The 25,965-nt window shown below is 54.0% G+C and overlaps 1 protein-coding gene across 2 annotated transcripts; it reads left to right on the forward strand.

Moving 5' to 3' along the window:
* On the forward strand, window positions 1–24,791 carry FGD2 (FYVE, RhoGEF and PH domain containing 2). 2 transcript variants are annotated; one of them, XM_042938606.1, is made up of 16 exons: window positions 1–231; window positions 3,463–3,694; window positions 5,445–5,525; window positions 6,665–6,813; window positions 8,523–8,679; window positions 8,896–9,034; window positions 9,810–9,868; window positions 10,133–10,279; window positions 10,975–11,067; window positions 17,352–17,431; window positions 17,516–17,546; window positions 18,005–18,097; window positions 19,220–19,351; window positions 22,317–22,463; window positions 23,610–23,756; window positions 24,094–24,791. In XM_042938606.1, exons 1-16 carry the CDS (start codon window positions 164–166, stop codon window positions 24,307–24,309), a joined length of 1,971 nt encoding a protein of 656 aa, XP_042794540.1. In that variant the 5' UTR covers window positions 1–163; the 3' UTR covers window positions 24,310–24,791. The 2 variants fall into 2 exon arrangements, with proteins under 2 accessions (XP_042794540.1, XP_042794541.1); XM_042938607.1 differs by lacking the exon at window positions 5,445–5,525.
* Window positions 24,792–25,965: the final 1,174 nt, after the last annotated feature.

A 25,965-nucleotide genomic window follows, 5' to 3' on the forward strand; every position in this document is an offset into this window, starting at 1 on the left:
CCTTCTTACTCTGAAGCTGGGAGCAGGCCTCCTGAGCCCTCTGGAGCACATTCCAGGATGCCTTAGACCATCTGTGACCCCGGGTGGGGGTGGCTGAGGGTGCCGTTGGAGGCCACCTTCTCTGCTTCAGGGGTAGTTGAGGACCACCCTGGAGGTCTACAGAATGGAGCAAGAGAGTAAGGAGAAGCTGGCATCTGTGTCCAGTCTGGTGACTGTGTTTGAAAACAGCAGGTATGGGGTGGAGGGGGGTGGGAAGGGTCGCCAGGGCGGACTGGTGGCCTCCCTCTAGCTCCTTTGCCCACCCTGAGCCCCCCTCTGCCCACTGCCAGGCCCTGGAGCACATGTTCTGCCAGTCTTCAGGCTGAGGATCAGGGCCAGGACTGCCCTGGGGCCTCACAGCAAGCAGTTCTCTCTCTGGGCCCTTCCTGGACACCTCCTCCTGTCTGGGCAGTGCCTGGGTTTGTCACAGCAGCAGGCAGTGTCATTGGGCACCAGGAACTGGGCAGCAGTGAGAGTGTGTGTGTATATTTTTTAATGTTTATTTACTTATTTTGAGACAGAGAGAGAGAGAGAGCACACGTGCATGCAAATGGAGTAGGGGCAGAAATAGACAGAATCCCAAGCAGGCTCTGTGCTGTGAGCACCAAGACTGACCCGGGGCTTGATCTCACGAACTGTGAGATCATGATCTGAGCCGAAACCAAGAGTCGAATGCTTATCCAACTGAGCCACCCAGGCGCCCCAAGAGTGCATATATTGATATGTTGGGGAGAGTCCAGATGTGTGTAGTTATGAGTGAGCGTGGGCGGACCAAACAGTGTTTGGGCTGCAGGACTCCACCCATTGGAAATAATAGCTAATACTTATCAAGCACTTACTCCTTATAAGTAGGACAACCATATAATTTATCATTCAACTCAGGGTACAATTAAAACTGAAAGTGGATGCCATTCAATTTTTTTGGCAGAGGGGAGAGGACAATAGGAAAAGCTGAGACTGTATCAGGCAAACCAGGATGTATCATCAGCCTACCTTTGGAGCATTTTTCTATGTGATTTTTGTTACTTATTTCATTTAATTATCTAACAGCCTCCTGAGAGTAGTTCTGTTTCTATTCCCATCTTATAGATGAGACAATGGGTGCACAGAGAGGCAAGGGGGCTTAAAAGACTTTAAGTTCATGGGTAGGGGCTTCCATTTGAAGGAAAAAAAATAAAAAACTGGGCCAGATGTGTGGAGGTCATTGGAGGCCCTGGCAGCGGTGGTGGTGATGGTGTGTGCGTCTGTGAGTGTGTCTGTGTGTGACATTAGTCTACTCTGCTGGCATTCCTTAAGCCCAGGACTGTGCGAGGGACGGTTGTAGGTCCCTCTGGAAATAGATTCTAAGACAGAAATTTGCTTCTGGGGATAGTTTTGGGAATAACACCTGTTGGGGCGAGGGATACAGCATAGGGAGAAGTTGAACTGTGTGCACTTGAAATAGAAGCCTCAGGCTGTCCCAAGTTGCTCTGAAGCTGAGATGTCCCTCAAGTCGTTCTAATTGAGGCAAAGGGATGGGTCTTTATACCTCCACATGGGCTAGTCATTGGATGTGGACTTGGCCTGAGATGAGGCAGTTGTCTTCCAGGGAGGGCAATTCCCAGTCGGCCACCATACCACCAACAACTGGGGAGAAGAGCTCCTCAGTCCTGAAGGGGGTGTGGTTGGTACAACACAGCATCACACAGGAACTGTAGCAGACACAGGACTGATCCCTGCTGGGATGATTTTCGTCTTTGGATGCCAAGCTCATGAAATTACTATGATGCCAAGTCATAGACAATAGATATCCTGAGTGAAGCCTAGATTCTGAGTGCTGAGGGCACTCAGAGCAGACGAAGACTTCTGTGGCCTTCAAGGTGCATGTGGCATAGATGTGGACCTAGAAGGGCAATTCAGCTTCCTGAGCCAGGGACCTTACCCTGACTCTCCCAGAGTCCTTTGCCAAACACGTTCTGTTCAGCACCAAGGACAGCTCCAGGCACCGCCTTCCTGGACCCCCACCCCACCCCCTGCTCCCTTCTGTGTGGGGAGAGAGCACCACCTCACTCAACATGCCAGGCATGCTCAGTGGAGACCCTTAGCAGGTGTGTTGTGCCCAGGCCACACCAGGCAAGAGGAGGCAGCCCTCAGACCAGAATGGGGTCAGAGGAGGCCTTGTCTGCAGGGTGAGAGTCACCTCTTATCATGTGAGAGGCCCTGTGCCAACAGCCTTGGCTTTGGCTTTCTTGTGAGGTCTTCCAGCCCCTTAGCTGATGTGAAACTGAGGGGGGAAGAGGAAACAGAAGCTGGCCTGGCGCACTTGGAGGGAAATGCAAGTGCTGAAATGCAAGGGAAATGCAAAAGCTGAAACCAAATGTAGAACAGAAAGCCTGAGGCCCAGCTGTTTCCGTGGGTTGAGGAACCAGGCACTGAGGTGCCAGAGAAGGGTGGGGGAGCCCATGAGGAGCCACTGAGGACCGGGTTCCAATCCTCTCTGCCACCAGCTAGCTGAGTGACTTGGGGCAGACATGTTGACCCGCTGGACCTGTTTCTTCTCGACCCGGATGGGGAGGGGCAGTTTAGGGATCAGATGCCTGATCTGAACTCCACCTTTGCCACCCCCTCGCTGCAAGTTACTTATGCTGCAAGTTACTCTCTGTACCTCAGTTTCCTTAGCTGCAAAGCTGGGGTAATGAAAACCTGTCTCAGAGTTTTGGAGATTTTGTACCTGTCTGGTCCTCCATTGCCCAGACTATCTGTCTCATCGCAAGCCTTTTCATACTAAAGGGAATGAGCACAACCCAAACCGTGGGCTATGACTCAGTGAAGGTGGCCTCTTTTATCTAAATACTTTAGCTGGCCTGTAGACTCTGCACTCAAAGATACCCTTCAAAGGCCCATCCCGGGAGGAACAGGGAATTGCTGCCAGACTGGCTTCCCCCCACCCTCCACCCACCCACTAGAGGTGTGGAAGGCACGGCTCCCATTGCAAAGTCCCAGCTTTAGCAGTCCTGCCCTCCCTGTAGAGTGTTCCATGGCTCCCTCCTTCTCTCCTAAGATTTTAGGGCCTTTCCTGCTGCAGAGACTTAACATTAAAACAGAGACGAGGTGTACAAGTGAGGGTGACCTGGGGCCACCTTAAAAACACTATATGCAGAAAGAGGGGTTCCTCCTGGCATTTTAAACAGGGAAGTATGTAGTTTCCCAGAAAACAAAACAAGTCTACGCTGACTCATTTTGAAAACTGGAGTTCCCTCCAAGAAGATGTTGGAAAGGAAGTGGATGTTTTACTTAGCAAACTCCCCCTGAGTGCCAGGCACTCAGGGGCCTCTTCACACCTGTGATGTGCATTGATCACTCCTAAATCCCTGACCAGGGAAGTGCTAGTCTTCTTCCTACTTTGCAGACAGGAAACTCTCAGATCTGTTCTGTTCATTTCAGGACTCCAGGAGCAGCAATCGGAGTCTCCAAACTGGAGGCTGAACGTCACCTACCCGGGTACAGCCTTACCCCGTCTGCAGAACCATGGAAGGAGTCCCACGTTGGGGAGAGCCTGGGGTCTGAGCCCAGGACAGTCAGCAGGAGGTACCTGAACTCCCTGAAGAACAAGCTGTCCAGTGGAGCCTGGAGGAAATCTTGCCAGCCCGAGATCCACCCTGGGCCAGGGACGCAGGTGCCTGAGGGCTGGAGCGGATGTGGGGAGCTGGGGGACGCCTCCACGGACCTCCCTGCAAATTCTCTCCCAGCCCAAACCAGCACTTCTCCAAGCAGGGGTCTTATGTCAGCAGAAATCAGTTGAAAGCTAGATTCTACTCCCTTAACAGCCTTTGATGACATGCCTACAGTTCACCCCATTGTTCCATTGTTTCACATTCCCTTCACTGTAGGAGTTTTTTAGGCAAAGACATTGAAACTCAGATGGCTTAGGGGTGCCTGGATGGCTCAGTCAGATGAGCATCCAATTCTTGACTTTGGCTCAGGTCATATCCCAGCGTCGTGGGATCGAGCCCTGCATCGGGCTCCAAGCTGAGCATAGTAGAGCCTGCTTAAGATCCTCTCTCTCTCTACCCCCCTCCCAACTCTGTCTCTAAAAGAAAAAAAAACACAAATAACCCCATAAAACTCAGACAGCTTAAAAACTTGTCCAAGGCCACACAGCTTGTGTGAACCTGGCATCCTTCCCTGGAGTGGCCTCAGTTTACCCACCACAAGAGGCAATAATCCCAAACTAGAGAGAGAGATTAGTGCTGATCCTACCCTTAGACTGATCCTGGACAGGTCCCCTCCCTTTTCTGCATTTCAGCTTCCTTGTCTGTGGAGTTCAAGGGCTAGGCTGCATGGTACTGTGTCCCCCGGAGCCAGACTGCCAGTGATCACACCCCAGCTCTTCTGCTTCCTGTGTGACCTTGGGCAAAGCACTGTAGCTTCTTTGTGCCTGTTTCCTCATTTATAAAATGGGAATGGCGATCACAGTAGTATGTTGCAGTTACCAGTTGCTGCAGAACAAGCACCCCAAAATGTGGTGGCCGAATACGATTTATCATTTCTCACAGTTTTGTGGATTGACCAGAACGTATGGATGGTTTTTCTATTGGTCTCACTTGGGGTTTGTCTTAGGTTGGGCCGAAAAAATACCACAGACTGGGTGACTTTAGAGAAATATATTTCCTTGCGATTCTGGAGACCGGAAGTCCCAAACCAAGGTGCCGGCAGGGTTGGTTTCTGGCAAAGACTCTCCCCTTGGCTTATAGACGGCCATCTTCTCACTGTGTCCTCATGCACATAGTCTCCTAGTGTCTGTCCCTCCTCTTATAAGGACACCTAATCCAATTGGATTAGGACCTCACCCTTATGACTTTATTTAACCATGATTATCTCCTCAAAGGCCTTATCTCCAAATACAGTCATATTAGCAGTTATGGCTTCAACATATGGATTTAGGGAGGGGAGCACAATTCAGTCCATAAGAGGGTCTCTCACATGGCTGCGGTCTGATGGTGGCCGGGGCTGGAGTGCCCAAGATAGCTCAACTCTCAAGCCTGGTGCCTGGGCAGGGACAGTGGAAGGCTGGATTCAGCTGCGGTGCTGGCATTGCTGGGCCTTTGGCTCTATGTAGTCTCTGAGCCTCAACGTGGCCTCTCTATCAGCCAGACCTCCAGAAGTGGTGGTTCATGACTCCCAAGAAGCTTCCAGGCCTCTTAAGCCTTAGACCCAGAACTGGCACAACCTCACTCCTGCCCCATCCTTTGTTAAAGCGATCCCAGTGCCGGCCCAGATGCATTGTGGGAGGCCATGAGTGTCGGGAGGTGGGCGCTCACTGGGGCATCTTTGGAGACTACATTGGGGTCTCCATCAGAGGAGACCAGAAACTGTGTCTCTCCTCCTCCTGTTCAACCCCCCCCCCGGCCCCCCCTCCCCCACAGATGCCAGAGGAAAAGAAAATCGTCCAGGAACTACTGGAGACAGAGAAGGCCTATGTGGCACGCCTCCATCTGCTAGACCAGGTCAGTGGCCAGAATACCACCTCATCCTGCCCTGAGCCCCAGCACCCAGGTCTCCTCACCCCACCCCTGCTCTGCCTTCTGTACACCTCACCAGAGCTGAGAGGTAGGGCCTGGGATTTGATTCTAGGGCGTTCAGTCCCCGTTGGCCGAAGTTAGGGCAGAAATCAGGAAGTAGCATTAATGCCACTTGCCATTTCACCCCCAGCGCTGGGGCTGGCCTCACGTGTAGCAGAGTGCACACATCCTTCCAGTCCCCATGCCTCATCTGTCACCCCAATGCTCGACACCCTCACCATTATTATCCCTTCACCCTTTATTTATTTAAAAAAAAATTTTTTTTAATGTTTATTTATTTTTGAGACAGAGAGAGACACAGCATGAGCAGGGAAGGGGCAGAGAGAGAGGGAGACACGGAATGTGAAGCAGGCTTGAGGCTCTGAGCTGTCAGCACACAGCCCGACACGGGGCTCGAACTCACGAACTGTGAGATCGTGACCTGAGCCGAAGTCGGACGCTTAACCGACTGAGCCACCCAGGCGCCCCCCTTCACCCTTTCTTAAGAGGGTTAAATATTTGGAAATCAGGAGGAGGATCTTTTTTTTTTTTTTTTTTTTTTTTTTACTTTTTTTAAACTTATGGGGAGTGGTAGAAAGAGCGGGGAGGAGAAAGGATCCCAGGCAGGCTCCGTGCTATCAGCGCAGAGCCGGATGTGGGGCTCAAGCTCACAAACCGTGAGACCGTGACCTCAGCCGAAGTCAAGAGTCAGACGCTCGACTGACTGAGCCACCCAGGCGCCCCAGGAGCAGGATCTTTAGCGTGGCGAAGTTCAAGACCTTGGCAGATGCAAGATGGACCCATCTCTGACACTCACCAGCTGCCAGCCTCTCTGACCAAGTGTGTCTGAGTCTGGAGGCCTTCATTTGCCCTTCTGTAAAATGGCCAGAATACAACCCTCCCTATCTCTTCCTGAGGTTGTTTTGAGGATGATGAGAGACTGAAGAAGTGAAAGCATTCAGTAACCTAGGCGGGGGGGGGGGGGGGGCAGCCTAAAGCCCCTGGGCTGTGCTTGTCTCCCCCTGGGCTGCTGTGTGGGTGGCTCTTCTCTGCCACAGGCCCAGTGACCGCAGTGGTGGTTCCAGGTGTTCTTCCAGGAGCTGCTGAGGGAGGCCCGCAGCAGCAAGGCCTTCCCCGAGGACGTGGTGAGGCTCATCTTCTCCAACATCTCCTCCATCTACCAGTTCCACGCGCAGTTCTTCCTCCCGGAGCTGCAGCGGCGGCTGGATGACTGGTGAGGTCCCCCACGGAGCCCTGAGGCCCCCTGACCGCTGCCCCAGCCAGGTCAGCATGCAGCCCCCGGGGCACGAGGTTTGGCCTTGCTGCGTGGCCATGGCAGTCTCCTCCTCTGGGCTCGGTCTGTGTCTGTCCTCAGAGTAAGGGGCTTGGACAGATGAGTGCTGAGGGGCTGTGTGTGTGTGTGTGTGTGTGTGTTCTGGGGAAGGGGATAGATAGGTCCTTGCTAGGCTGAGTGACTTAGGAGGCAGTGGAAATAGCCCTCGCTGACTGAGGGCTTCCTACATGCCCGGCATTGGGCTTCACACCTATTAATGTTACTATTACTCCTCTAATTTGCAAATCAGCCCACTACGTGATCATGGTTATGCAAGAAACTGTCTTCGTTTTCAGAGGTGACCACTGTAGCGTTTGGTGATGAAATTACTCACTGTATACATTTTGCCGAAGCAATGCCATGACGTCCGGCATGTCTTTTAAAATTCTTCAGCAGAGGGGTGCCCAGGTGGCTCAGTCGGTTAAGCGGCCGATTTCAGCTCAGGTCACGATCTCGCGGTCCGTGAGTTCGAGCCCTGCGTTGGGCTCTGGGCTGATGGCTCAGAGCCTGGAGACTGCTTCCGATTCTGTGTCTCCCTCTCTCTCTGCCCCTGCCCCATTCATGCTCTGTCTCTCTCTGTCTCAAAAATAAATAAAACGTTTAAAAAAAATTAAAAAAAAAATAAAATTCTTCAACAGAGAGGAATGTCCATAACTGTTAAATCCAGTGATGGATACATAGGGGTTCATTATTATGTTCTTTTTAGTTTATGGTTGCTTGACGTTTTTTTTTCACAATAAAATGTTGGTTTGTGTGTGGTGGGTTTTTTTTTTATTTTAATTTTTTTTAATGTTTATTTTATTTTTGAGAGGGAGAGAGAGAGAGACCCAGAATCCGAAGCAGGCTCCAGTCTCTGAGCTGTCAGCACAGAGCCCGATGCGGGGCCCAAATCCACAAACCGCAAGATCATGACCTGAGCCGAAGTCAGACGCTTAACCTGTTGAGCCACCCAGGAGCCCCTGTGGCGTTTTTTTTTTGTTTGTTTTGTTTTTAAAGACAACCCTATGCCTAGCATCATTCCCATTTTTTTCCAGTGGGAAAAGGAAGGGACAGTGAGGGTAGGTGGCCTGTCCGAGAACACACAGTTAGAGTAAATGGAACAGTTAGGAATCAAACTCAGGGAGGCCAGCTCCAGATCGCGGCCCCTCACTGCTCTGCTGTAACGGTCCCTGGGCTGACCTTCGGGCCTTACCACAGGATGACCCTGGATCCGTTCTTATCTCCTGAGCCTCAATTTCCTCATCTCTAAGATGGACCAGTGACCATCTCTTGCAGAGTTAAATGAGATGAGACATGTGGCATGTTTTGAGCAGTGCTTAGCCTGTGGCCCTCGCTGCTGTCACGTCGGAGGCCTTGAGTGGTTAATGGATACGTGTTGTGGGCCCAACACTATGCTGGGTCTTTGGGGTGGAAGAGAATAGCATCTGCCCTCCAGGGCTCAAGGTCTAAGGGAGGTTGGACCGTACACGTTTGGGCGAATGCCTACACCCGGAGGTGCAGTGGAAGGACTGTTACGAGGAGTTCAGAGAGCCTGGCCTAACCTGACCCTGCCTGAAGTCAAGAGAGGAGGTCCTCAGGCTGAAGGCAGTACCTAGGTGGCCCTCTTGCAGGACAGCCACCCCCCGCATCGGCGACGTGATCCAGAAACTGGCCCCGTTCCTGAAGATGTACAGTGAGTATGTCAAGAACTTTGAGCGAGCCGCCGAGCTTCTGGCCACCTGGACTGACAAGTCTGCACCCTTCCAGGAGGTGATCACCCGCATCCAGGTGAGGTTGGGTGAGGGGCGGGACAGAGCCTGCATTGCCACCCCCAGTGTGCACTGGCTCAGTCTCCCTGAGTGACTCTGGCCACCTCCAGGCTCAGCTGTTTGCACACGCTCCAGCATCAGCCTGCCCTGCCCACGCCCGTGGCCCTTGGGGTAGCCTGTCCCCCCCCTCCTCCATTCTCGCCTCCACTCTTCCTCTCCCCATCTCTTCCCCAAGAGCAGCGAGGCCTCCGGCAGCCTGACTCTGCAGCACCACATGCTGGAACCTGTGCAGAGAATCCCACGCTACGAGCTGCTGCTCAAGGAATACATCCAGAAGCTGCCAGCCCAAGCCCCAGACCGGGCAGATGCTCAGAGTGAGGACACCCCTCCCCCCCCAAGAAATCCAGGGAGCTGGGGAGGCCTGAGCGACTCCCATTTATTTATTGAACACCTGCTAACATGCTTGGAATGACTATCAGCTATCAGGCACTTCTTAGACATTATCTCTACCATTAACCTTTTTTTGGTAGACATCAGCCCAAGAGAGATCAAGTGACTTGCCCAAGGTCACACAGCCAGAAAGGGGCAAGGGTGGCATTTTTTTTTAATTTTTTTAATGTTTTTTATTTATTTTTGAGACAGAGAGAGAAAGAGCACAAGCAGGGGTGGGGCAGAGAGAGAGAGCAAGACACAGAATCCAAAGCAGGCTCCAGGCTCCAAGCCATCAGCACAGAGCCCAACGCGGGGCCCAAACCCACAAACCGTGAGATCATGACCTGAGCCAAAGTTGGACGCTCAACCGACTGAGTCACCCAGGCGCCCCCAGGGGTGGCATCTGAAGCTATGCCTGTATTATGCCAAAACCCATGGTCTTTCCAAAGCACCCTCTGGGTCTGGCTTGGTTTGGCCAGCAATGAGAGTCACAGACGCCTAAGCCCTGTCTTCAGTGGCGTCCACTCTCTCCACTCTGGGTGGGAAATGGCCCCCATGATCCAAACATCTCATGTGCCAGGCTACACAGTCAAGGCTTCTCCTATGGTTACTCATGGCAGCCCCCCTAGGCCACTTTGTTAAGCCTCAAGGACTTCCTGCCTCAGCCCCCAGCCCCAAATTTTCAGGAGATAACGCTGGCCCTGTGTCCCCCTTCAGAAGCGCTCGACATGATCTTCTCAGCCGCTCAGCACTCCAACTCAGCCATCACTGAGATGGTGAGCTGCCGGCCCTCATGGGCGGGGGTGGGCGTGGGGCCCTGTACCGCAGGCCTCCGCAGGGGCCCTGTACCTCCTCCCTGCAGCTCTCAGCCTCCCCCAGCCCACCCAGGTCTCTATCTGCTCATCCCCTGATCCTACCCCATGACACCTGGCCCGCTGCTGTCCTCCCCTTCACATCCCGTCCCTGTCCACACAAGGCAAACCTTCCAGAAGCAGGTGGGCCCTGCCCGGCTTTGGCTGAGGGTGCACCCCCTGTCCCAGGAGCGGCTACAGGACCTGTGGGAAGTGTACCAGCGCCTGGGGCTCGAGGACGACATAGTAGACCCCTCCAACACGTTGCTCCGTGAAGGCCCTGTCCTCAAGATCTCCTTTCGCCGCAGCGACCCCATGGAGCGCTACCTTTTCTTGGTAGGGGATGCTGGGGGGCCCATCCCGCATGGGGAGGGAAGTCCAGGGGCCACACTGCCCCAGGTCCTGCCTGCCTGGTGTCTACCTGGCACCTCAGGAGAAACAGGGAAGAGCCCGCTTCTCTGTCCTTCCCTGATTTGGCATCCAGGTGATTTGGGACAGGTCACTTGCTGCCTCTAGGCCTCAGGGATTTCCGACTGAGGGGTTTCCCAGACAGGCCCTGGGAAGCAACAGAGTCAGATTTTGAACCCAGACTGTTTGGCTCCCAACTCTGAGGTATTAATCTGTGCTCTAGGGAATGCGTAGCAGGAAGGAATTAGGTTACTGTTAAGAACTGCCCAGATTTGCACTGAAGAAGCCAGGGGGTCTCCTGGAAATCTGGAAACTGGTCCTGCCCGGAGGTCTGGAGGAGGGAGCCATAACCTCTCATGAGCCTTCACCACCCTGAGCCCCGATTAGAAAGTCCTTGTGAGTTTGATGCCCACAGATATGGCGGCCCTTCAGTGACAGTCCTAGGTGGATTAGGGGCCAGACCACCCCTTCATCATCACACCTGTGACTCCCGTGAGTAGCCCAGAGTGTGGCGAGAGGAGAGGGAGACGCAGTGGTGCCCCGCCCACCCCCAGGGAAGCCCTGCCCTACCACCCTTCCTGCCCCGCCACTGCGCACGCGCTCACCGTTTGTGTCTCCTGCAGTTCAACAACATGCTGCTGTACTGTGTGCCCAAGGTCATCCAGGTGGGCGCCCACTTCCAGGTGAGGACCCGCATCGACGTGGCCGGGATGAAGGTGAGTGAGAGGCACCCCAACCACCGTCAGGCTTCATCCCAGAGGTGGATTGAGTATGGGGAATAGCAGGAGGGACCACGCTGCGTTCTCAACCCAGGAACCCTAATCTGGTAGGTCCTGGGCCACCGTGGAGGTGGAAAAGTTTGGGGTTGGAGGTCTCCCCTGTGGGCTCCCGTAGGCCTGGCCCACTCTTTGGGGCAGTGCCCCCCACCCCGTCCTGGCCTCGCTCTGCTTTCCCTACCCTCTACAACAGTGCTTTGAAAACTTTAATACATGCATGAGTCCCCCTGGGAGTGTTGTTAAAATGCAGGTCCGGATTTACTAGGTCCGGGGCGGGGCCCAAGATTCGGCATCACCCACTGGTGATGCTTCTGCTGCACGTCCGCAGGCCAGATTTGGAGTTGTAAGGGTCTACACTGTCAGCTCAGCTGCTGGATTGTGTCATGTCCCTATCCAGAGGTGGCCACAAATGAGCGAGGAGGGCAGCCCATAACATTGCCCCATGGATTGGGCACTGCATCATCCCATCAGTTTCTCCTGGGATCCCTGCAGTGTAGGGACTGTTATTTTCCCTTGCAATTTTGATTTTTCCTTTTAAAAATCACACTTTTGTTACTTAAAAATATAGATAACACACATTCCAGGGGCCCCCGGGTGGTTCAGTTGGTTAAGTGCCAGACTCCGTGTCGGGCTCAGCGCTGGGCATGGAGCCTGCTTGAGCTTTTCTCTCTCCCTTTCCCTCTGCTCCTCCCCCCATCTCAAAAAAAAAAAGATCGTTAAACATTTTTTTTTAAAAAGATAATACAGGGGTATCTGGGTGGCTCACTCAGTTGAGTGTCCGATTTCAGTTCAGGTCGTGATCTCACAGCTCGTGAGTTCGAGCCCCGTGTCGGGCTCTGTGCTGACAGGTCGGAGCCTGGAGCCTGCTTCAGATTCTGTGCCTCCGTCTCTCTCTGCCCCTCCCCTGCTCATGCTGTCTCTTTCTCTCAACAATAAAATAAACATTAAAAAAATTTTTTAAAAAAGATAATGCATATTCCAAAATCAAATATAAAAAATATATATAGTGAAAAGTCTCCTCCCCACTCTATCCTCTAGTCCCCCTTCCTAGAGACAGTCTTTGCTTCTTTTTTTTATCTAAAAATTTTATATAAAAATGTTTTAATGTTTATTTATTGGGAGAAGGAGAGTGTGTGTGGGCACGAGCGGGGGAGGGGGAGAGAGAGGGAGAGAGAATCTTAAGCAGGCTCTATGCTGTCAGCACAGAGCCTGACACGGGGCTCTATCTCTGGAACCGTGAGATCATGACCCAAGCCGAAATCAAGAGCCGGATGCTTAACCGACTGAGCCGCCCAGGCGCCCCTAGATAGCCTTTGCTTCTTATGAGGCCTCCCAGAGGTAGTTGTTACCTACACAAACTAATATGTTTATTACTGCTTTTTCACTTTTGTTTCGCATAACCAGTGAAACTGTTTTTCATAGACACCGTCCTGCACTTTGCTTTTTTTTTTTTTTTTAACATTTATTCATTTTTAAGAGACAGAGAGAACGGAGCATGAGCAGGGGAGGGGCAGGGGCAGAGAGAGAGGGAGACAGAATCCAAAGCAGACTCCGGGCTCTGAGCTGTCGGCACAGAGCCCGACGCGGGGCTCAAACTCACTGACCGAGAGATCATGACCTGAGCCGAAGTCGGACGCTCAACCGACTGAGCCACCCAGGCGTTCCCTGCACTTTGCTTTTTTAACTAACTGCAAACTCTGGTGATTGCTGCACGTGAGTAAGATACCAGCTTCCTACCCTCCGTGTAGCCACAGAGTATCCCAGTGTGTGGAAAGTACTGGAATTTGTTGGTTCAGCCAACCCACCGCCGAGGGACCTTTAGATCGTTTTCAGTGAATTAACCAATGAATTAACTACGTAAGAGACTGCGTGTGAGTATATCTGTAGTTAATCCCATTTAAAAAAAATTAAAGAATAAACCATGGTCCATCTAGACAATGGAATATTATTCAGTGATAAAAAGAAATAAGCTCTCAGGGCATGAAAAGACGTGCAAGAAACTTAAATGCATTTTGCCAAGTGAAAGAAGCCAGTTTGAAAAGGCTACGTGACATTCTGGAAAAGACAAAAGATCAGTGGTTTCCAGGGGTGGAAAGGAGAGGATAAGTAGGTGGAGCACAGAGGATTTTGAGGGCAGTGAAAAACTACTTTGTATGATACAATATGATACATGCCATTACATATTTGTCCAAACCCACAGAAGGTACTACACCAAGAGTAAATCCTAATGGAAACTATGGGCTTTGGGTGACAGTGCTGTGTCAACGTAGGTTCACCAATTCTAACACATGTGCCACTCCCTACAACTGCTCTAAAAAAAATTAAAAGTCTTTGAAAAGAAAACCAAGGCCCAGAAAGGTTATATTTTGCTTGGGGGTCACACAGCAAATCCTGGTCTGAGCGATCAAACCAGGTACAGCCCCGGCCGGAGCCCCTGTACCTAATCACCATACTGGACTGCCTCCTGTTAAGGCTTCAACTCAGAGGGGCAAACTTATGCTGAATCGCAGGCATAGTGGAGTAAGTGGTGGGGGAACCTTCTTGACAACTCCTCTCTGATCACTGCTGAGTCCCAGAGCGTCCTGAGGGCTGAGGCTGGGAGAAGCAGAGGTCAGGTCCGGCCTGTCCTGGTACCCTTCCATTTCTCGATCTCTTAGCCCTATCACCACCTCCCTGTCCTCTCCCAGGACCTGTCCTAGGAGGGAGGTTCAGGTAGGAGTTGAGCCAGGACCCTCCGTCCTCTGGAGAACCCCTGGGCCTCAGAGAGCCCTCAGCAGGAGGGCCTTGCCCTTGCTCCTGACTAGGCTTGCCTGGCATTTGGGGCCCAGTCAAGGGGCCTGGAAATGAGTGCAGCCTCAGAGGGTAATGAAAGCCAGTAGAGGGACCTGGGCAGCCTGTGGGGATTCCAGCCCACTCCCTGTGCCTGAGTTGACTGAGGTCTTTTATGAATGCAGCCCCTCACCCTGGGACATCCAGCTTCCCTTCCTCAGTCTTCAGAATGTCCCAGAGGCCGGGGTGTGTGTGCAGGCTTGTATGTCTGGGAGCCTTGGTGAGGGAGACTGAGAAAGGCATATTTAAGGAGAATAACAGACAGACAGAAGTGGAGACAGGCGGCCTTGTCTCAGGGCTGGCAGAGACCCAGGCATAGAAAAAGAGAGGCAGAGATTGACAGAGAGAAAAGCCAAGAAATAGAGAGGCCAAAACAGAGTCATAAAGAGAATATACACGGAGAGAGGACTGAGAGCATCAGACCCTTAGAGAATGTGTTGAGGGGTCAGTATGTGCCGGGTTCCTGGTGCCTACCAGTCCCACCGAGTACGTTCCCTGAACAGTGCGTCTGATGTTCCATTGGCCACACAGCACCTTCTCTTGAATGGTTCAGGCAGGGCAGGCACAGAGCTATCCGCCTGTCCACTTCTGTGCAGGAACCATTTTCTGAGTCTGAAGTCTAAAGGCAGTTCTGGCCTTTGATCACCATGATGGTTCCCACTGGCCTATGACCCCCTCGCCTCCTCCCTTCTGGATATTGGAGAGGCCTAGTTCTCACCAGCTGATTCTCCCCAAGGTCTGAGTTGGTCCTAATGTTGTGCTGTCCTGCACGAGGCCAGCCTGGGGAGAAGGAAGGGATAAAGGCACACACATACCCAGAGTCTCCATGTATAACTGTGCAGGTTGGGCACTGCACCAGCATACCTCCCCTAAGATGAGCAAATCTCATCTGGATTGTCTATTTACAGTTCTTACTTCTAAGTTTTTATTTATTTATTTTTGAGAGAGAGATGGGGGAGGGGGTGACAGAGATAGAGGGAGAGAGAGAGAGAAAATCCTAAGCAGGCCAAATGCTGCCAGCGCAGAGCTCGATCTCACAAACCTCAAGATCATAACCTGAGCCGAAATCGAGAGTCTGGGGCTCAACTGACCGAGCCACTCGGGTGCCCCTTTAGTTACAATTCTTATTGTCCGGCAGATGGCAGTCAAGCGACTTGTTCCAACAAAACCTCAACATTATGCCAGTTTGCCAACAGATGTCAGTAAAGCGTTTTGAAGAAGGGGTGTCTTTTTCTAATTAGCACAAAGGCACCGTAGGGGTTAGCAGGGGCCTGAACCGGCCCAGACCTGGGGAGTGGTTGACACTGGACACAGCAGAGCCTGGGAACTGGCCTCCAGAAGCTTCCATCCTGCCCCTCTGCAGAGGGGATCCTGGAGTCTCAGGCCAGGAGCTCTCCTCGGTTCCCCTTTTTCTACTAAAAGCATCATATTTCTTTTTAGCTCTGGATCCCAAACCTTAGATTTCTCTCCCCCCCCCCCCCCTCCATTAGTCATGGAGTCTTGCCAGATTTCCCGATATTGTCCCCCAGGGAGAAACGTTCTCTCTTCCCAGGTGCAGGCAGGCCCCTCGTCCCCTTGCACACAGCTGCGGGAGGGGCTTTCTCCAACACCTCTCCAACAGCTGCTCCAGGTATAAACCCTCGGAGCCTCCCCATTGCCAAGAGTTTGAGTCCAAACCACATCAGGCCCCTCCTAGAGGGAACAGACTGATTCTGTGGGCCTGAAGGTGAAGGAGACCTAACGTGGGGCAGGATGTACCCAGGGTCACTGTTCTCCGGGATGCGGCGGGCCACCCTGAAAGTGGGCAAAAGCCTGGTCACCACATGGCTGGGAGCCAGCAGAGAGCCTCGAGTGTCAGTGGAACAACAAAGTTCTGCCACACGAGGGCTCTTGTCTATGTCTTAGTTTCCCTTTGTGACTCTCTCTCTCCACACTGCCTGGAAGAGGTCTGTGCTTGTAAGACTCTGGGAGTGGCGTGGAAATAGATGTTCTTGCCCCTTGGGGGCCAAAAACCTGAATTTGAATCCTCATTCTACCCTGTAGATGCTGTGTGAGCTCAGGCAGGTCTCCTGCCCTCTCTGAGTCTCCATCTCCATATCTCCTAAAGGAGGGTGATATCTCTCTCTCTCCCAAGATTGCTGTGAAGATTTTCTTTAAGTTCCTATTACAGGCATTTTTGAGCCAAGAAAGTAGTACAATGAACCCCTGTATGCTCATCACCCGGTTTCAACAGTTGTCAACCCCAAACCAGCCTTGTTTCCTCAGGAGTCTCCTTCCTAATCCGCTTTCCACTGGATTATTTAAGAGCAAATCTCAGATGCATAATCATTTCACCTATAAACACAGTACGTGTCTGAAAGAGAAAGGACTGTCTTTTTTTTTTTTTTTTTTTTTTTTTGCCATAAAAGGTGACAACGGTACTGTTATCACATCTGGCAAATGAATAATAATTATTTAATAATATTAAGATCCTTTGGTTTTCCTTGACTGTCTCATAAATGTCTTCTCACAGATGATCTGTTTGAATCGTTTGTGGTATGTTTCTTACATCCCTTCTAATCCATTACACATCCCTTTCCTCTTTTTTCTCCTTTGTTAATTGAAGAAACCAGCTCATTCCCTGGGAGCGTTTTGCAGTCTGGATTTTGCCGACTGCACCCCTGTGGTGTCATCAACGTGTCCCGCGGTCCCCCATATTTCCTGTAAACTGGCAGAGAGCCTAGAGGCCTGACCAGATTCAGCTATGCAAGACTCTCGCTGCCTGTCGCTGTCCTCGAGAGGCGTGTAGAGGCTAAGTGCTAGGGTGGATCAGTGGGTTCAGCAGTTGTGTGAATAAAAAGGGAACAGGTGTGGAGAAGCCCTGAGCTCAGTGGCCAGCACATAGTCAGCGCTGTCTGACTGGCAGCCTTCACAATGACCTTGGACCTGTGGGGTTCTGGGACAAGGGGACAGTGAAAGGCAGTAGAAGTGGGGGGTCTGTTGGGTTCTATGAATTGGGCAACCAATGTCTTCCTTCACTGTGTGGGGTAGAGGGTCTTGTCCTAGGCTTTAGGTTTGCTCTTGAAAAAGCTGTGTCCCCAAACCCAATTTATGACCCAATTTGCGTTTCTGGTGAGTCCTTTGTGAGGAACTGTCACTCCTACCTCACACTGGGCCAACTTAGCCGCTGCTAAAATTCCAGGAGCCTTGACACCCCGTGTTCTCAGAGGGCAGCCTGGTTGCGGGTGCCTTTGCTTGGTTCCGCGGGTTTAGGGAGGCCTTGGACAAGGTTGCGATGCCCGACCCTCGATTTTGAATCGTCCCTTGGGCACAATCCGCCTCCATCCACCCCGCGGTGTCTGGGGGGCAGGGGCTGACAAACCTGAGCGAATCCTCTCCCTCCCAATGCCGAGCAGGTGCGGGAGCTGACCGATGCGGAGTTCCCCCACTCCTTCCTGGTGTCCGGGAAGCAGCGCACCTTGGAGCTACAAGCGCGGTAGGCGGGGAGGGGGTGGGGGGATGGGCCCGGCGGGAAAACTGGGAGGGGCTGCTCTCAACACCATGTTCACTTTCTGAGCAGGTCCCAGGAGGAAATGATTTCCTGGATGCAGGTATCAGAACGATCCAGGGCCCCTAGGATTCTGACCCCACACTACCCACCCAGGCTGAGGGGGAGGGTGGGGTGTGCGTGTACATGTTCATGGTGGGGGGGCAGGTGTGTGTGTGTGTGTGTGTGTGTGTGTGTGTGTGCGCGCGCATGCCCAGCTGCTCCCTGTGCTTCTTCAGGAGTCGGTCTGTGGTAGTTTGAAATCAGATCTGGGTTCAAATCTTGCTGCCTTTCCCTGCCTACCTGGGTGGCCTTGGGCAAGTCACTTAATGTCCTCAGTTTTCACATCTGTCACCTGGGGCTAACCGTCTCTCCTCCCTTGAGTCAGCCAGTGTGTGCTGAGAATCCAGTGCCTGGCGCCCAGTAGGCTTTCAGCAATGTCTGTTGGCGGTGTGGATGGATGGACAGATCAAGCCCTCCCTGCCCTCCCCCCCCCCCCAACCACCTCCCGTGCCCCCTCAGGCCTGCCAAGCAGCCATTGACCAAATTGAGAAGCGGAACGAAACCTTCAAGGCTGCGGTCCAGGGCCTGGAGGGAGACACCCAGGAGCAGGAGGTAAATGAAGCCTTTTCATATCCCTCACTGGAGCCACCAGCCTCACACACGCTTATTCCCTCACTTTGCTCTGCCCAGCCTGGCTCGGAGGGCAGGGGAGTGTCACCCACCAGGAGTGATTCAAAGGGACCAGGGAAAGCCCACCCACCCCAAACATCAGAGACTCAGTGCCAAAGGTTCTCCCATTAGCAAAAAATTCCTTTGGGAGCCTCTATATGCCACTATCCCTAGGAAGGATTTCACATCTACGCAGCTCAGGCTGTCGGGTGGTACAGGTCTGGGTTGAACGTGCCTGAGGAATGTAAGACCAAGGGAAGGTGGGGGGTCGGGGGGAGAGGGAGAGTGTCTGTGACTTGATTTCTAATCTGAGTTCTGAACCCTGGCTTCCTGGGTGTCTTTGCTGAGTCCCTTGACCTCTCTGGGCCTCAGTTTCCTCACCTGTCAAAGGGGAGTAATAGTGACTGACCTAGCATATAGTCTTTGTCAGTTCGGTCAGCTTCATGTGGAAGCTGCTGGGAAGCACAGCACACGCGACCCCTGCCACGAGCAGGTGGCCAGAGGGCCCCGGGGCGAGGCCAGAAGGGAGTCACGAGCAGGTGGCCAGAGGGCCCCGGGGCGAGGCCAGAAGGGGGTCACGAGCAGGTGGCCAGAGGGCCCCGGGGCGAGGCCAGAAGGGGGTCACGAGCAGGTGGCCAGAGGGCCCCGGGGCGAGGCCAGAAGGGGGTCACGAGCAGGTGGCCAGAGGGCCCCGGGGCGAGGCCAGAAGGGGGTCACGAGCAGGTGGCCAGAGGGCCCCGGGGCGAGGCCAGAAGGGGGTCACGAGCAGGTGGCCAGAGGGCCCCGGGGCGAGGCCAGAAGGGGGTCACGAGCAGGTGGCCAGAGGGCCCCAGGGCGAGGCCAGAAGGGGGTCACGAGCAGGTGGCCAGAGGGCCCCGGGACGAGGCCAGAAGGGGGTCACGAGCAGGTGGCCAGAGGGCCCCAGGGCGAGGCCAGAAGGGGGTCACGAGCAGGTGGCCAGAGGGCCCCAGGGAGAGGCCAGAAGGGGGTCACGAGCAGGTGGCCAGAGGGTCCCAGGGAGAGGCCAGAAGGGGGTCACGGAGTGCCCACCCTACTGCCCAACAGCTGCAGTCTGAGGAGCTGGGCCTCCGGGCGCCACAGTGGGTCCGGGACAAGATGGTGACCATGTGCATGCGCTGCAAGGAGCCCTTCAATGCCCTGACGCGCCGCCGCCACCACTGCCGAGCCTGCGGCTACGTGAGTCGTCCTGCCATCACCCCTGCCTCCACCCATCCCTCCTCTGCCTTCCCCTCCCTGGCCCAGGGCCCCTCTCCCCTCCCCGCCAACTCTGCAGGTTCCCACCCACGCAGCCCAGAAGCATCAGGTGCCGACTCTGAGCCAGGGATGTGAGTGTTTGGACCTCCCGGTGCCCACCCGTGAACCAGGGGCTCGTCATCCCTGTTCTGCAGATGGGGAAACGAGGCTCAGAGAGGCCAGACGATGTGCTCAAGACACTCCCCAAAGCTGGCCCTGCCAGCTCCTGTTTGTACCACCATTTCCTGAGAGCCCAGACCCAGCACCGGGAAATGGGTTCCCGTTCCAGGTGGGGCGTCCACACCCCTCAGCCCCTCGCGGGCCTTGCGCCCACCACCTCATCAGCCCCATGCCTGTCTTTCCTGTCTTCTTAACCGACCCTGGCTAACTGTCCCCTCCTGTCCTGGCAAGCCCTCGGTGCTCCAGCCCCTGGTCAGTTCTGTTCCTCACCGTGCCTCAGTTTCTTCACTCGTACCGTGGGAATTGTAACACCTACCTCCAGGGTGGTAGTGAGGACTCAACAAAGAAGGTTCAGTGCCTTCCCTCTCCTTCTCCTCCTTTCCTTCCTCAGCAGTTCAGGAGGGGCTCACTCAGAGGAGCAACCACCAGCTGATTGAGGGAGGAACCTGTCCACTCTCTTACCAGCTCCGGCAGGGTTATCAGAGACAAATTTTGCTTTGCTTTTTAAGCACCTGCTGTACTTGAGCTGTTCTCTGTCGACATCACAACCCCCTCCATTTACTCTGCAAACAGAGAAGCCCTTTACAACCTCAGTCTTTAATGACCTCCAGGGGACAGGAGACCAGCCTGGCAGGTTGGGGCCAGTCAGGGAGGTGTCCCCAAAATGTATTTAAATGGCAATTGGGACACAAAAGAAATCTCTAGGACTGGGAACACACCTGTGTTCAGATGTAAGTGACAAGTTGTATCGGAACCTAATGGACAGGATCTGGGGATTAGCTACTGTTCTTGGTGACTCACGTCTGTAAAGAAGGGTCGGGTCAATTCACACTTGCGACTTTGTAAGTACTTCCTCAAAAATTATTAAAAATAGTTAAGAAATGCAAAGAGGCACAAAGAATAACAATACCTATGTACCCGCCTTCAAGGCACATGGAAGAAAGACGACATTCTGACCAAAAAAAAAAAAAAAAAAAAATGTATGATCCTTAATTGGATTGTGGATGGGAAAAACAAAACTAGCCACAGAGGTCGTTCTGGGGAACGTCGGGGAAATTTGATCACGAGTCATCTATAGAAAGTAATATTGTATCGATGCTAAATTTCCCAAGTATGATCATGACGTTATGAATAGGCAGGAAAATGCCCTTGTTTTTAGGAGATGCCAGCTACATATTTGAGGGTGCCGTGTCATGAGGACTGTAATTTGCACTCAGATGATTCAGGGAAAAAATACACGGATAGAGAGGGAGAGATAAAGCAAATGTGGCAAAAATGTTAGCAATTGGTGAGTGTGATGGGGGCAGTATCCTATGCTATTCTTTCAATTTGTCTGTAGGTTTGAAGTTTTTCAAAATAAAAAGCCGGTGGAGGAGACAATAAATACACACTAACCGTGTAAACACTTTAAATCTCAATAAATTAAAATACTCCCAAGGTCGTTGAAGCCCCCCCCCCCCCCCCGTGTGGGGCTACCTGAGAGCCCCTTGGCCCGATTTCAGCGTTTCCCATGCCCGCACCTACCTTTGTATTCTGTGAGTCATTCTTTCAGTGGTTTGGGCACCCAGTTTCTGTCTCCCCACCTGCCAGACGGGAATCCTGGTGAGGGTGGGGCGGACCAGGCTTTCTGTGGGTCCCTCCCGGGCCACGTGCTGCGCTGGGCACCCAGACGAGCCCCCTTGTCTCTGTCTTGGCCCCCACTTCCAATCCCACATCCCGGGCTCAGCGTGACACCCCAGTCTTCCTGGAAGTTACATCCCGCAGCACCCATGTTTCTCTCTGAGTCTTGTCATGCCTCTTTCTCCTGGCCTCCCCAGCATGACCCACATTGGCCTGTCTGGGGGCTTTCTCTGGGCTGGGCTCGGGGCGGGTCCCGCTCCACAGAGTACACATGCTGGGTCTTCCTGGCAAGAACGACCAGCTCATCTTTTTTTTTTTTTTTTTTTTTTAAGTTTTAAGTTTTTTAACGTTCATTTATTTTTGAGAGAGAGAGACGGAGCGTGAGCAGGCGGGGTGGGGGGGGGCAGAGAGAGAGGGAGACACAGAATCCGAGGCAAGCTCCAGGCTCTGAGCTGTCAGCACAGAGCCCGACGCGGGGCTCGAACCCACAAACCGCGAGATCGTGTGACCTGAGCTGAAGTCGGATGCTTAACTGAGCCACACAGGTGCCCCTCAGCCCGTTATTTTTCTATGAAAACATGCTTGACTCTAGGATTGAGTGGAATGCAAAATGTGCACGAATCCTAAAGCTAAACCATGGGGCTTTAAATACCTGTCCCGTATGTGGAGGGCCAGCCAAGTGGCCCTCGGCAAGTCCCTTGCTGTCGGGAGGGGATGACAGCCCCAGCGCTTCCACCTGGTGGGGCAGTGGGAGAACCAGGTGAGATGCTGAGGGGAGAGAGAGCTTGGAGAAGCGATTAGGTGCAGCCGTGTGTGCAGGGAAGCCCCTGGGATTCACAGCCGCCCTTACGAAGGGGGAATCAAGAGGCACCTGCAGTGGGGACCTGCCTTCGAGCCCCCGGCTGGGGGAGCCCAGAGCCTGAGCTCTCCCCTCCCCCGTGCCGTGGCCTCCAGGCCCCGGGGCTTTTGCCAGCACAGGGGACCACCTGTCTCTGCCTCCATCCCTCTCCCGGAGCTTGCTCTGTCTTCCTCCTGTCCCTGGTTGCTCTCATGCCCCCGCCCCCCAGGCCTGGGTACAGACGCGGTCCTCCCCTGCCTCACCCCCCAGGTGGTGTGTGCCAAGTGCTCCGACTACCGGGCTGAGCTCAAATACAATGACAACAGGCCCAACAGAGTCTGCTTCCACTGCTACACCTTCCTCACCGGCAGCGTGCTCCCCGAGGACAAGGAGGACAGGAGGCGGGGCATCCTGGAGGTGAGGGCCAAGGATCTCCACCCAGCAGCCGTGTGCAGGCGCCCGCCACGTGCTGGCACCGTCCTCGGTGCAAAGGAACAAGCCAGCTGCGGTCACATTTCCCATCCTCCTCTCTGCCCCTGGGCACCCCTCCCCTTCCCCCGCAAACAGAGCTGGGCCTGTCACCAAACGGAAGCAACCTTTGGCTCTAGGCTGTCATCCGGACTCTCCACCTGTCCTCTGGCCCCATCCAATAATCACAACGACCTCTCCACACAGTTCCTGTCTGTATGCCCATGCCCTGCCCCGGAAGTCTCCGGAGGTGAAGAGAGCCGGTGTCTCTGATCCCATTTCACAGATGGGAAGACTGAGGCTGCAGGTCAGGGTCCCACTTCTGGAAAGAGGCAGACTGGAAACTCCATTCTAAGTGGAAGGGACTTCAGGGACCTGTCCCATGGAGACCCAGGCCCAGAGAGGCAGCTTATCCGAGGTCACCCAGCAAGTTAAGAGCCAGCTGTCTGGCCTCTGCCACGTATGTTCTCTCTGCTGCCTTGGGGCTGGTGGAGCCACTCTCCACACCCACAGGTGCTCCCCAAGCTGCTCCCTCCCTGCCAGTCAACACCTGTGGGGCACGAGCCGCGTTCACTTCCTGCCACAATGTTCCCCAGCCCAGACACTGGCCACCACTGCCCCTCTGCCTGGTTGAAGGCCAGGTTGACATCCCACCGTCCCAGGGAGGTGGGAGAAGACCCCTTCCCCCCATTCCAGCTGAACACAGCTCCCAGGTTTCAAGGTGGTTCCCTTCCGTGGACCTCTGCCCGCTTTCCAGTTTTCCCCACTCCCTGCTCGTGCCTTCCCTGCCCGCTAGGCCACAGGCCCACTCCCTTCTCAGGCCCCCGTTCTGTTCCCTGGGGCAACTCGCAGGTGAGAAGCCCCTCCTGGCACCTGCCCCAAGCTCCGGCTGGCCGGGTTTGGACCGCAGCCCTGCCACCGGCCAGCTGTGTGACCACAGGCCCGCGACGGGACCTCTCTGAGGCTCAGGGACAAGCAACCCCTCCTTACAGTGTTGCCGCAAGGCTGCGAAATAGTGATTGTCAAAGCCCCCAAACCAGCGTCTGTCACAGAGTGGGCGCTCTGTTCCCTGACAGCCTCCGTCTCTGGTTGTAGAAAGGGTCTGTGGCAGGGTCGGAGCAGAGCCTAATGTGCAGCTTCCTGCAGCTGGTCGGGGACAAGTGGGGCAAGAGCGGCCCCCGGGGTTGGTGCGTGATCCCCCAGGATGACCCCCTCGTCCTCTACATCTACGCTGCCCCTCAGGTAATGCCACCGCCCGCCTCCCAGACCTTGGCCTTCTCGCAGTTCATGTGTGTATGGGGTGGGTATTGTTGGCCCCATGTGCCCGAGGAGGAAACTGAGCCCCAGTGAGGACATGCTTCCCTCCCGTCAGGGTTAGTGGCTTTCAGAGCTGGGCCCAGACTCTGTCCAGTGGGCAGCCAGTCCTCTTCTTCCTGGATGCCCTCCCGGCAGTCCACCTGCTTCGTGGGTGTTTGGGAAGTGAGAGGTGGGGATGTGGCTATCACCTTCAAATCGGCTGTCTGAGGCATTGGGGCTGAACAGAAAGACAGCGGCCCATGGCTCTCTCCTCCCCTCCCAGGACATGCGGGCTCACACCTCCATCCCGCTGCTGGGCTACCAGGTGACTGCTGGGACCCAGGCAGACCCCCGGCTCTTCCAGCTGCAACAGTCAGGCCAGCTCTACACTTTCAAGGCTGAAACCGAGGAGCTGAGGGACCGCTGGGTGAAGGCCATGGAGCGGGCGGCCAGTGGCTGGAGCCCCGGGAGGCCCGATGATGGGGACCTGTCTGACTGACCCACAGCTGGCCACTCTCCCCTTCAGAGTCCGGCTCCCGGCACGGGCTGTCCCTGCGGCCTCTGTCATCCACGGTTCCAAGCTGATCTTTCAAATAGCTGATTTCCAGGGGCGCCTGGCTGGCTCAGTCTGTAGAGCATGCGACCCTCGATCTCGGGGGCGTAAATTTGAGCCCCATGTTGGGTGTGGGGATTACTTAAAAATATAAATAAACTTTAAAAAACAAACGAACGACTGATTTTCAGTCGTCAGTGCCCAGACCGTGTGTCTTGACTTGGAATTCAGAAAACGTGGATTTGTTCCTTTGGGGAGGGGGTAACTGAGCATCCTGTTTGCTCAAGGGCTGAGGTGGTGCTGGGGACATAGGACTTAACAGTACTAAGACCTGGAAAGTCCCAGATAACCCAGGACTATTGGTCACCAGTATGGTTCTCAGCCTGGGCTGTACATTAGCATCACTTGGGGACCTTTAAAAAATACCAGAGAAGTCACGATCTCGTGGTATGTGAGTTCAAGCCCCGCGTCAGGCTCTGGGCTGATGGCTCGGAGCCTGGAGCCTGTTTCCGATTCTGTGTCTCCCTCTCTCTCTGCCCCTCCCCCGTTCATGCTCTGTCTCTCTCTGTCCCAAAAATAAATTAAAAAAACGTTGAAAAAAAAAAAAATACCAGAGAAGGGATGCCTGGATGGTTCAGTTGGTTAAGCGTCTGACTTCGGCTCAGGTCATGATCTCGTGGTTTGTGAGTCTGAGTCCCACATCAGGCTCTGTGCTGACGGCTCAGGCCTGGAGTCTGCTTCAGATTCTGTGTCTCCCTCCCTCTCTGCCCCTCCCCTGATCGTGTTCTCTCTCTCTCTCTCTGTGTGTCTCAAAAATAGATAAACATTAAGAATACATTTAAAAAAAAATCCTTAAGGAAAGAAATAAGGAAGGGAGCCACACAGATATCAGAGGGAAGAGCATTCTGGGTGGAAGGAACAGCAAGTGCCAAGGTCCTGAGGTGGGAGCCTGCCTGGCACATGTGAAGAACAGTGAGGAGGTCAGGATGTCTGGAGCAGAGTGGGCAGGAAGGAACTAAGAGAAGACATCAGATCATAGTCAGATCATCCCTAAACTAAAGGTGAGGTCAGGGGAGGCAGATGTGGGGGCCCTCCAAGGGCTGAGTGAGATGGAGAGTCGTTAGGGGGCGGGGCATCTGATTTAACAGACTCCCCCCTGCTGCTTGTTGTGACAGACTGAATGTGGCGAGGGTGGAAACAGTTTAGAGGCTGTGACGCCGACCCCCGGTTAGAGAGGCGATGAGAAGGGACTGGATTCTGGATTTATTCTGAAGGTAGAGCAGAGATTCCCTCACAGGGTGAACGTGGTGAGAGAGGCGGAAGGAGCCAAAGGTGACACTGAGTGAGACCTCTGACCTGACAGCATGGAGGACGGAGCTCCTGTTGACTGAGATAAGAAAGCCGTGGAAGCGGCGGGTCAGGGAGCAGCAGCACATCAGATCTCTGACGTGGACAAGTCATAGCTGAGGCACCCACTCCTGGCCACGTCCAGTGGTGGCGTGCCTGAGCCCGGGTACCAGGTCTGGACTGGGGATGTAAACGTGGGAGCTGTCAACCCAGAGATGGGGGTCAAAGTGTACATCAAACAGGGGCGCCTGAGTG

Source organism: Panthera leo, chromosome B2 (genome assembly GCF_018350215.1).
Source record: "Panthera leo isolate Ple1 chromosome B2, P.leo_Ple1_pat1.1, whole genome shotgun sequence".
Taxonomy (NCBI): domain Eukaryota; kingdom Metazoa; phylum Chordata; class Mammalia; order Carnivora; family Felidae; genus Panthera; species Panthera leo.

What these genes read in the sequence shown, in the direction of transcription:
- FGD2 (XM_042938606.1), top strand. Translation starts at nt 164, where the DNA reads ATGGAGCAAGAGAGTAAGGAGAAGCTGGCATCTGTGTCCAGTCTGGTG. An exon ending in GCCTCCATCTGCTAGACCAG is followed by an intron (nt 5,526 to 6,664) that starts GTCAGTGGCCAG and finishes TGGTGGTTCCAG; the next exon opens with GTGTTCTTCCAGGAGCTGCT. An exon ending in ACTCAGCCATCACTGAGATG is followed by an intron (nt 9,869 to 10,132) that starts GTGAGCTGCCGG and finishes CCCCTGTCCCAG; the next exon opens with GAGCGGCTACAGGACCTGTG.